Here is a 12,181-nt window from a genome sequence, read left to right as displayed (position 1 = left end):
CCATTCCCGCTTTGGTTCCTTCTGTCCCTTTTCTTGTCACAGACTTCCTAAGGAACCTCCTATCAGATAATATCAGGCACATCACATTAAACTGAGAAAAAGAAAATGAGCTGACCTGGTGAAGTCCTACTAGACTGACTGTGAGGTCATCATAACAGTGAAAGACTATTTCAGATCTTCCTTTGAAGCAGACCAAAAGCACTGTTTTTGTAGCTTTAATAGTTCCCCCCACACTGATAGCCTACAGGGCGCTTTACAACTGGCTCACCAAAGGATTCATTCTGGCTCACTGGATAATCTGTCAGAGCCTAACAAACGAAAAGACAGCTTTTATTTATTTAGTCAGTTTTTGCACTTTGTGTTTTAAGTTGCGTCTTCATATACAGTGCTGTGAAAAAGTATTTGCCTCCTACCAGATTTCATCAGTTTTTTCCATATTTGTTGCTCTTACATGTTTCAGGTGATCAGACTAATTTTATTATTACAAAAATATAACCCAAGTAAATACAAAATTGAGTTTTTAAACCGTGATTTTAATTTATTAAGAGGAAAAAACCCCAAACCTAGCAGGCCATCTGTGAAAAAGTAATTGCCCAACGTAAAAAGGTGAAAAAGTAATAAGGAAGAGGGTATATACTTTTTCACAGCACTGTACATATATCGATTCTGTAGACGAAGAGCAAGATTTTTGGTGCTTAAGGCATTCTGTTTTATGTCTACTGTCTGCTCGTAGTCCAAGTTCAGTTGATTGATAATGTCAGACTGTCTAAAAGTAGTTAAACAGTATATGTCGAGCGTAAAAGACGGATTGCTTTTGCAGCAATGTGGTTTTATTGAATATGAAGACTTTCATAAAGTATACTTAAATAAAAAAAAAGGTTTTCTAGGTTGCTATGCAATGGCTATACTTAGTCAGATTGTATGGATCAAATTGGGGTGCATACACCCCAATTTGATTGTAAATGAATGTGACATCCTCGTGTAGAATAAACATTGAGGTACCATGGCAATACAAAAGAAGTCAGCAGCCCACAATTACTTCATGATTGTACAATAACTAATAAAATAGAAATGACATTGAGAAAGAATGAGAATAAAAATCTGGTGTCACACTGGTGAAACAATTCTCAGCCTTTAACTTTTATATGAGCATGTTCACAATCCCATTTCTTATTGTTGTTATTATTGTCTTATTGTCTTTGCTTCACTGTGTTTCTTCTGTTGCACCATGTATCATACTGAGCTTGAATATTTTATAGCAGAGTCAGCAGAGCTCAGTACATTTTAGCTGTGACCCCTTCATAATATTATGTTTTTCATTTGAATACCTAACAGCTATCCCATAAAAGTCTCCTCTAAGTCAAGGGTCAGATGGGGTAAACTGCCAGGGGAATTTCTTTTGCCTCCACAATCCTGTTGAGAGACTTGTTAAACTGCAGTTCTGCAGCAATTTATACTGTGGCTAACTGACAAATATCCCACTTTTCATGCATTAAAGTGTTTATATGCCACTTTGATTTCTCAAAGTACTCCTGTTAGTACTGTATATTCAAAATGAGGAACTAGAAACTATGTTTTTTTCAGTACGTAATATATGCAAAAAAAACATATTCCTGACTGAAATCTGACTTAGAGATGAGACCCAGAATAAACAGCACAGTCATACATATAAATGTATTACCTACAATATCCTAATTTGTTGTTTTCACTATATCCATTGCATTTCCTCATTGGCATGGTGCCCCTTGTCCTTCCCTGGGAAGACAGTTAAAACACTGCTGCTACGTTTTAATGTATTCTCTAGCTCCTAAGCTTAATGAAACTACTCACTGCAATTTGAAGGTGTTTGCACAAAAACATGTAGTCAGTTAACCATAATTAAAATAGAGGTGGTAAATAAACTGTAATATGAACAGGTGTATAATAAAAGAATCCAATTTTCAGTGACAGCTGTTATGCTACATTTTTAAATTGATTTTTAATTGAACACCTCAAAAAAGACTTAATTACACAGATATTTTGTGTGAGCGTGTGCGTATATGTGTGTGTCAGAGCTTCTGCAGTGTTCACAAGTTTGGACACAACATGGTTAACAGGTTTTTTCCTGACACTCGCTCCTGAAAGTTCCACCATCACCTCCAACAAAGACGATATGATAATAACGACACAGTTTTATGTCCTTGTAATCACTTTAAAGGGTTTGAATGACATTGGGGCAGTGTCGCAGAGAGCTAAACAGCCAGTTAATGCTTTTGAGATGAGCACAATAAAATATTAATGGGGGTCTTGGGCAAGGAAAGGTCATCACTGTGACTGAAGCTGAATAATAAGAGAGCTAGTAGCAACACTGTGAACCTTAAGTGACACCAGCTAGAAAACAGTGGAGGCTCTTCTCAGGCAACAGCAGCTCAGCTGCTGTCCTCTGTTGGATACAGTTAATGCTCTTATCTGGTGTGAACTTTTGTTTGTTTTTTGGTTTTTTTTAGTCACAGGTAAAATTTGTCTCACTAGAAAATACAGAGGAGTTCCAAATTGTAGATGGTACAGAAAACAAATATAGTGATTCTACCAAAGCTGAAGAAAAACAAATGAAAACCGTTAGTGTTACTGACTGTAAATAACCCATTGTAAAGAGGCGCTATAATCCATCATGATGTTTGTGTGATTGTTTTTGTACACAGGTGTAAGAAAAGAGAAAATACTGTGACTTTAACAAAAATAAGAAAATGTCTTGAAGTTTAATCAGGTTTTAAATGTTATTTATTACAGATGACAAGTTAGCTTCTGGAATATTTGAAGAAAATTCAAAATAACTACATTTTTTATGTTTTCAGACCACTTTAAGTGATCTTAGGGCAGGGATGTCAAACTCATTTTACATCATGGTCGAGATACAGCCCACTTCGACCTTAAATGGGCCAGACCAGTGTAAAGATGTTTAACTTATGTTTAACTACACATTTAATCCCTGAGATATGTAAAAAAAAAAAAAAAAAAAAAAAAAAGGTGCATGATACATGATAAAGAAATGCTCCTATAGTAAATCAAAGAATTATAACTCTTAAATTGTAAGAAATAAATGTGTGAAATTACATGTTAAAATTAAGTTTATTAATTTAAAAAAAGTTAAGATGTAATTGATGTAAACTCCAAAATCTATGCCCTCCCTCCTGGTCCTTATTTTTGGACATCCCTGTCTTAGGAAAAAGAAAGAAGGGGTTTAAAAATAAACTTTTTCAATCTCTTTTAAAATTTTTGTTCATCTGAACTAAATGTCTATAAGGATTTAATCTAGCTGACCATCTGTTTCAATGCATTAAGATATGTCCAGCAAGAATGGGCTCTGCTTGTGATAAAACTAGCCCCTCAACAGCATTGTTAACACAGGCAGCCAACAAAACATGAAAGCAATCTTCATTTGATCATAATACATTATTATGCTGCTCAACAACTGCTGTTAGTCAGAGAGCAGCTTGCGTACAGACCCTTAAGTCTACTGACTACCTCTTATGTTTTTCCTCGACCAGAAGTCTCAGTCCACTCAAAAATGTTGTTAGAAGAATCAAAAGAAAAGCAAGCAGCTCGTCGTCTGCTTCTGTGCGTTCGGTTCCCGCCACAGCAGGCCAAATTGAGTTTAGTGAAAGAAAGAAAATACAGGACTACCCATCTAGCCTTTGGCTTAGTTTGTTGACCAGACCACTTACCCCTCTTGTTTCTGTCTTAACGTCATCATATTCACCAAGAATCTTATGTCTATTTTTAAATCCCAGAAGATTGCACCCATTTACCCAAAGGATAGCATCCATAGAGATTACATAAAGCCTATTAAAAGTCAGTGTCCCATGAATATAATTATGAAGCTATTATTGTTACACTGAGATGGTTACATATTATTTCTTGGACCATCCCTGATTTTTACAGATTTCACTGCATTTCAACGCTGCTGCTGCTGCTGCTGATGTTGTTTTTGCATGTCACTTTAGCTGTTTTTCCTCTCAGTTGGGACTGGATTTAGCTACAGCATCAATTAGTTAATGGACATTTTTCATCTACAGATTAGATCCAGATTAAAACAGTAAACCTTTTGTTTAGTCTCTGTCCCTGAAAATTTTACATGCCCTCCTTTTCTCTTTTTTTTCATATGGCATTTTGGCATTTGTAAAAAGGACCCCCAGTTAAATAATTTTATGCTTTCTTCTGCGCAACTTCCGTGCCTCTCCCTCTCTGTTTCTTCTCTCCTTTCCCTTATGCTGCCCTGTTACACTGCGTGTACAATTTGGCCTCAATGTGCTTCAAATTACATGCCACATCAAATAAGGCTATCTCATAATGCTGCGAGCGCCGGTGCAAGTGTGCGGGTCCTTGGGTATTCCACCACCTTCAGATTCGTATTAAATGAAACTCTAGAGTTCAACTCAGTATTCAGAATGAGTAATACAGGGTTGTAATACATCTGATAGACATAGCATACTGTGCCATTATCACTGACCTTTCTTTTCTTCTCCCTCCCCTCTATTCCTTTCTGTCCTCTGCAATCATCTAAAGGAAGCAGAGGTAAGTAGAGTCATTGTTTTTGTAACTGTCATTATTTTGAAACACGTTGTAATTCTTTAGTAAAGTTTTAGTGCACTTACAAACTCTTGGATAGGTGTTGCTGATTTAATTGCACAGCAGGTTAGGTGGCTAGTCATGCATAGTATGTTATAGTCCAGCATATTAAAATTCTGCTGTTGTGCTTGTAGGTTTCACACTCTCAAGCAAGCTTACTATGCTTCAATGAAGTAAACTGAATTAACCGGACTTCTCTGGCAGTTTGCTTGAGAGCATTACTGAGGCTGGGTTATGTGGGCTGTCTGTGTTCATCCCAAAAATGTTGGCAAAGGTCATAGTTACGTGTTCCATAAATAAAGAAAAACTACTAGTTATTTTGAAAAAAAATAATCATAAAAGTAGCATCCAAAAAGAAAGTTAAATCCAAGTATGCATGTGCATGGTTGTGTATCTATATTTATTTATTGTGTGCAGTGTTTTTTTATTTAGAACCTGGACATATCTGTGCATGTCTGACTGAATGACTGGTCTGGTTTAGAGAGGAAAGACAGCATCTGGCAGTGTGGTTGAGGTTGTATCACTGTCCAAGGAACGGGAAAGCTGCTCAACGGTGAAGACACTAATAATGCTGAAACAGAGCAGGAGATGTGGACATAAAATAAATGAAAGAAAATGATGTGAGGGCATGATTTAAGTAAGCGCCTAAGGGACAGGCTAATTAGGTTTCATCTCCTGATTTCAAACTTCTGCGTTGGCTCAAATTTTGACGGTTGTCATTTATAGAACAAGGACTGAGTGGGTCAACTGTCCATTTTCACTGGACTGTTCCATATTACTGATACTAATTTAGTCTCTCTCACTTTTATACTCTTATATGCTCGCTCTCCCTCGCTCTCCCTATAACTCAATAACACAGGAGATAGAGATCCTGTTTTCAGACCCAGCAGGTTCACAAATGTCACTGACACAGGCTCACTTCCTGCTGACACACATATGGTTCACCCAGGGAAATCATTTAGAAGACACCACCACTACACACCTCTGCGTGCATATATGTGTGTGTGTGTGTGTATTAGTACGTTATGTAATATTATTATCTTTATTATTAAATATAAACTGAATCTGACAGGAGGGGTCAACTACAGCTCTTCCTTTAGGTACCCACACATGGTGTCTTGGTAATAAAACTGTTATAATAAACTAAAATGTTGGTAAATCTAAATAATTGAAAAATACCTTCAATTATAAAAAAAAAACCCAAAAATTTCCTTAAAACCCTAATAACACAAACGTTTTAGTGTGTTGTAAGCCGTTATCGTGTATGTTAAAGCATAAAGTGTTCACGAAAGTTCAATCAAGTACAAATATCAGTTTATGCTTAACAGATCAGATGTTTTAAATGCAAATCTGCTGCTTTTTCTATAAGTAGCTACTCCAAAAGGACACCACTTATACCACTTTTTCCTTTCATCTATATGTCAGACCATTCTTTGTTTATTCTTTACTTACGTAAAACACATTACATGACACTAACAAAGTCATCACTCTACACAGTGGGCTTATTACTTTAATTGCTCTACACAGCAGAAGATGTCTCTAACAAGGCAGGAAATCTGCTCTTAATTCAACCAATGTATCAAATAGTATTAAAAAAGCCAGTTATTTTTTTTATTTGAATATGTTCAGTTCATGAAGCTTTCCCTTTAACTCTAAACAAAACTGTGGTGAACAAAGACTTGTTCAAATAGAGTCATGAAAATCATATTTGACCAGTGTTAATTCATAATGGCTGTTAAATGTTATGCTGCTTTGTTTGTTCTTTGGAGCATATAACCTTCTTTACGCTCGAGTGTTTCTGCTGCAAGTTTCTATTTACATTTGTGCCCTATTTTATTATCCGAACAAGCTCATACCATACATATTTTCTATTGAAATCAACAAAGAGACGAACAAAAAAAACAGAGAAGAATGGAAACAGGATTCCTCAGTAGTGACATTTAGTATTTGGTTTGTTCACTTTCCGTTCAATAAAATAATCTGTCCACTCTTCACATGTTTAGTTTTTTCATAACCCAATCGCTTCTGTTGTGTTTCCACTCAGGATGACTACTTCAAAAGCTGGGCACCTGCAAAGTCTCTCGATCAAGGTGAGTTTTGCTTTTTTTGTGTTACTATAAATTTTTGTATTACTGTAAGCTGTATGTGAAACTATGGGTAAAAATGGAAAACTCCACTGCTAAGTTGAGCTCTTAGTCCTTTTTTTTTAAACTAGTAAATGATGCCTGATGCTGTACCTTTTACCGTATACCGTATTATGTGTCTAATAATCCAAGTAAGCAAATCAGAAAGTCTAAGAAACATTAAATACTGGGAGTACTGGAAGACGTTTGTCAGATTTTGTCAAATTCAACAGATATAAAAAGCGCATAGTCCTCAAATTGAAGCTATTGCAAGGAGTATATTTGTGCTAAAATGCAGGTATAGTATATTTAACCTTCTTTTAGCACACATACAGTCATGTCCAAAAGGAGTTTTCATAGTTTTTAATTCTATGCAGTCCAACCCATGACTCAGCAGCTTGTAGCAGCATAACTACCTATGAATACCTACCTTTAACTACCCAATAATCATTTTTTGTATAACGTTATTATTCCCTCTCATCATTGTAGAGGAATTTTTCAGCCATTATCTTTTAGATTTATTGTTCTGCTTGGGATCACGGTCCTGCTGCATGACCCAATTTGGACCTGCGTAGGTTTAGCTCTCAGACAGACAGCATCACATCTGATTCTAGAATACTTTGGGATACAGAGTAGTTCATGGTCCACTTAGTGGCTGGAAGGTGTCCAGGTCCTTTAGCAGCAAAACAAGCCCAAATCATTACCTCTCCACCACCGTGCTTTGCAGCTGGTATGAGGTGTTTGTGCTGAATTTTTGTGTTTGTTTTTTTATCAAATGTGGCGCTGTGGTCAGACAGCTCCACTTTGCTGTCATCTGATGAGCTTTAAAATAAACTAAATTAAACACTGTGTTTTGTCAGCAGCACCCCAATAAAAGGACCCAAAATCGGGATACTCAGAGTAGGTAAAAGACCTAAATCATAATCTTTAATTGAAAGTTAGACATTGATTATGCACAGAAGAGGAAGCAATGAAGAAAACCAGAGGCAACCATTAAAAATAAAACCATGACACAGTATGTAGACAGTGTAATAAATATATAAATTGTTTGATAAATTAGAAATTAAAACGTCATTGTCATCGTCATGAAGGTCATCGAGAAGTAGAACTAGTTCAAAACCTAGTAAATGTCAAGTATTATAAAGAGATAATTTACGTCACTGAAACTTTATTGTGTGACTTGTGTTTGATGTTCACATTGCATTTACATGTTACCTTTGTATTTTAGCATTTTTCAGTAAATATGCTAGAAGGACTCTGAGTTGCACTGTTGAGTGATTTGCTGCCAACAACCCAATAATCTCCCTTATGTAATACTCTTATTGTGCAGACAAAAATCCCTTTAGTTTATGTGTACTCATCTTTCTTTTGTCTTCTAGTCAAGTCAAGTCAAGTCAAGTTTATTTATAGAGCACATTTAAAAACAACCAAGGCTGACCAAAGTGCTGTACAGTAAATACAGATAAAAATACAATAGAACACAATTTCGTAGTAACACCTCGCTGATAAAAATAAAATAAAAATAAATAAAACAAATAAATTAAACCTTTCTAAAAGCCAATGAAAAGAGGTGAGTTTTAAGAGCGGTTTTAAAAGTTTCTAGGCTTTTGGAGAGTCTGACGTGAGGAGGTAAGCTGTTCCACAGTCTGGGTGCAGCCACAGCACCCAGCAAGTCTCCATAATGTGATTTGCAGCATTTTAGCATGAATGCATCGCAAGTGGTGTCTAATTCTTAAAGTTAGGGTAGTTCTGCTGTTTTTTGACTGTGTGCATGTGTCTGGCCAAATGTTCTTTCTTTTGAACTGTACGTGCTGCTTATGGACTAGTATGGCAATAATGCCAAGTCCACTTTATCAGTCACAGTCAAGTGTGTAATGCTCTTAGACCCCCAGTAACTCTTGACTAACCTCAGTTATTACAAACACTAACTCACTTTCAGTCACACTCACAGTCTTGCTTTACTTACGTATGCAGACACACACACACACACTCTGACACCGAGGCAGTTTGTGGGGGTTAATTGGACGGCAGCTTTTTGAACAGCGCACCAGAAATCTTGCTACCACTGAGCTTGTTCTGTTCTTTGCTGGCTTGGTTTTGCATATGTAGCACAGTAACTGCAACTCTTCAGGGAAAGACTTGCTGAGCAGGTTTATCTGGGCCAGCTCCTCGTGGATACTGAGCCTAATGAGAACAGCCTTGCCTCAGTGCATCAAATTTTGGTGATACTCTAGTTTCTCAGAGATAAGTAAAAACAAAAGGTAAACAGAGCTTCATTCTCTTAACTAGGGACTCAGTGCTTGCTGCATTATGGATATTATTCTTTGTGCCAAAATCCAGAAGGAGTGAGGCCAGATTTAGGTGCTAAAAGAATTATATACTTGGCCAAAAAAAGGTACTGTAGTGCCACAACATCTGTGTCACATTTCTTTCTATACCTGGAGGCACTGGTTTGATTTAACCTCTCATAGGATTCAATATTGATGTTGTCAGCTGTATATTATTTGCAACATCTTTCACCAAATTAGGCCGGAGACCAAACACAATAAACACAAGAGTGCTTCATTTCTCATTCCATTGGTGCTGACAGAGTAAACCCGAAGAGAAAGAACACTTACTGCACTGGCAAACTAAAGACATTCAGCATCTGTGTGGTTACGCATGTACACTCAAGCGAGGTGTTACTCTTTACTTGCTAGCATTTGGCTCCTGGTAATTATACCAGGGGTTTTAATTTTTATATGTCCAGCCATTCGTTTAAATTTAACCAACAGGGACATACTAGAACCAAAAGAGAGATTGAAAAAAACAAAACAAAAAAACCCCAAGGTGTAGTTTTCCTTTAATTGCAACAAGAGTCAGTAAAGTTCACTGATTACATCATTTGTCTTTTACCATTTGTTACATTTTGTTTCGAAAGTGCTCCTTGATGAGACCACTAACATCAAACTGTCCACTCCATGCATGTGAGTCATTCTGGTTCAACACAGCAATGTGACATCTGTGCATTTATCTGGAGACTCATTGGGTGCAGCTGAAGCGCAGGTCATATTCATGCCAATTAAATACTGCACATACTTTTTTGTGCCATATCATTTCTCCTGCAGCGCTGCACATCAGCTGCAACATGACTGCTCCCCTGCTGCAGAGCTCGAAACAGCCTGCCCTTTCTGCACTCCTTCAAACTGCACTCTGCAGTTACTCCCACACAAACAGCTCAGCTGGGAGTAATGGATGGCTAAATGATTAGGCACCAAATAAGTATGAGGAATCAATCTAACAATCTGGTCCTCTTTTGGGAATATTTGCTGTTATCACGTGCTTCTTCAGTCGGTCCAGTTTTCACCCAGCTGATACTGCAGGCATTTCATTCCTTACTGTAAACTTCACCTTTGAACCAAATCAGAGTATTGTATGTGAATGACTCATGATCTAAGCAAAACTGACTCCTCAACTATCTACAATTTTTAGTATTCAGAGGATTTTAGTTTTCCTTTAAGTTTTAAAATGAGGAATTAAAGTTGCCTAAACTGAAAGGTAGACAATAAAGATTCTAGGTAACACAGAGTGAATGTGAGGAACCACTGCAAAAAAGAAAAAGTACAAAATGATTAAATCTTATATAATGTAATGTGTGTGGTCAGATCGCTAATGATACTGAAATGACATGTGCGACCACAGCACTTGATTGGAGGTCAGTACAGAAAAAACAATACCGTGCACCTGCAGGTTTCACTTTGACTAATGAATCCCAGGTCGTCCTTGGAGACTAATCAGCAGCAGAAAGGTTGATTGGGGGAAAATCCAGTCCCTGATGAATCACTCTGCAATTAATGTTCACCTTTGTAGCATGGGTAGCATGGATGAAATTAGTGTTATCACAAATGGCTTGTTTGTAATGCTGAGTGATCAAATCCACTGGTGCTAAATCTGTTTTCCAGACATGTCGTGCCTACTGAGTTCCCACAGATGAGTAGTTTTAAGGCTAAATGTTTTTGAGTTCAAAAGATTTCAAAAACATTAAAATCAGTTACTAGAATTAGGATGGGACTGCATTGTTGATAGATTTTGCATGTAGTCATGATTTCCTGTAGCTGTTCGCGTATTTGTTGACAGTAGTATTTTCTTCCTTTTTTCCTATCCAGTGATGGTATGATTTTCGTTGTGTTTTGCTGTTAGTGTGCCTTTGCTAGTGCTGTAGTCACACAATACAAGACAATGCTCTCCTCCTATCAAAGATCAGTTGTACCAGCCTCACATTGGCAGTTGTATTTATTTATTTTTGGGCAGTTAAAAAAACTGCTGAAACTGAAACATTAAAATCCCACAATGCTTCCTGGGTCCATCTTACATATGCTCAGATCGGCAGTACATTAACTTGTTTCCATGGTGACAGTTCATTGATCTGCCTGATTTCTAGTCATGGATGAACTGTTTTGGCTTCTTTACATATCCCCCCAAAAAACTGTGTCCAATTAAGGATACAGTGACACAAGCCTAGAGACCAGTGAGTGACTCCTTGACAACCAAAGGCAACAAGAGAAAAATGTCTATTCTCCAACTAACTGCAAAGTGGTTGCTGGCAGTTGATTTGCAGTGAAATTCACTGCAAAGAAATATACAGGGCTGCACTAAAAACCTTTTGAGATTGCTTTGGTCCCTAGCAGGTTGCCGTGTTCACCTATAATTTTCTATAAAAGATGTACGATTGGCTTAAAACACTTCCCCACACATAGAGCAGTACTGGAATAGTTTACAGTTGCACTTTTTCAAGTTTATCTATCATTTAAGCAGTTACAAGGAGATTTTATGCACTTCTTTGCACTTAATTTCAGCAAACAATTTCTTAAATCAAACTCGTTTCAAGCTCCAAATCTGTTGTTTGCATGTGTTTAGTTCCTCACTGGAGGTTCTAACGCTGCAAAATTGGAAATATTTTTTGATTTTTTTTTAACCTGTTATGTATTGTATAAACCCATTTGTATATTGGCTAGATCATATAGATGTTGGTATCCTATAGCTAAAAATAAACATTCACCTCCTCAGATCTCACAAGTCATTTTTCTAAAAGACTAAAGTAGTCACAAACTTAACTATTTAACTTTAGGTTAAGTTTTAGGCAATTTACTAAAGCAGTTGAATTCTAATTCACTGCCTTTTCTTTAAACATTACCCTCATTTTGTTTTGTCCCTTCAATTTTATTTGTTCTCTTTCATATTTTCAAGATAATTTCCTTTTTCTTCCATCCTTTTCACTTCACAGCCCTGTGTATCTGCTCATTGTTTCTACACAGTTTTCTATTATTTCTGACGTATTGAGTTCATCACATGGAAATTACATAATATTGAACAATGGGTTACTGTTAATCAACATGCCACAGTGCCGTAAATACACGCACACATGCAGTTAAAGCCTGTGAGAGTTCATTGGTTGCTTTATTCATGCACCT

General features: G+C 36.8%; 1 protein-coding gene and 1 long non-coding RNA gene across 4 annotated transcripts in view; both read left to right on the top strand.

The window, feature by feature from the left end:
• spock1 (SPARC (osteonectin), cwcv and kazal like domains proteoglycan 1) overlaps positions 1–12,181 on the top strand; it is a 104,302-nt gene that overhangs the window by 47,117 nt on the left and 45,004 nt on the right. For 2 of the 3 annotated variants that reach the window (XM_040016116.1, XM_040016117.1), the window contains exons 3-4: positions 4,546–4,554; positions 6,653–6,698. In XM_040016116.1, the coding sequence (XP_039872050.1) occupies positions 4,546–4,554; positions 6,653–6,698 (55 nt within the window). The remainder of the gene's footprint in view (positions 1–4,545; positions 4,555–6,652; positions 6,699–12,181) is intronic. The other variant, XM_040016118.1, reaches the window with a different exon arrangement.
• Positions 7,911–10,318, top strand: LOC120724136. The gene is made up of 2 exons (XR_005693860.1): positions 7,911–8,109; positions 8,394–10,318. It is a non-coding gene; the product is annotated as an uncharacterized LOC120724136 (long non-coding RNA).

Source organism: Simochromis diagramma, unplaced genomic scaffold, assembly GCF_900408965.1.
Source record: "Simochromis diagramma unplaced genomic scaffold, fSimDia1.1 OVJJ01000685.1, whole genome shotgun sequence".
NCBI lineage: Eukaryota > Metazoa > Chordata > Actinopteri > Cichliformes > Cichlidae > Simochromis > Simochromis diagramma.
Note: the sequence above shows the minus strand (reverse complement) of the source record. Positions and strands in the feature narration are given on the sequence as shown.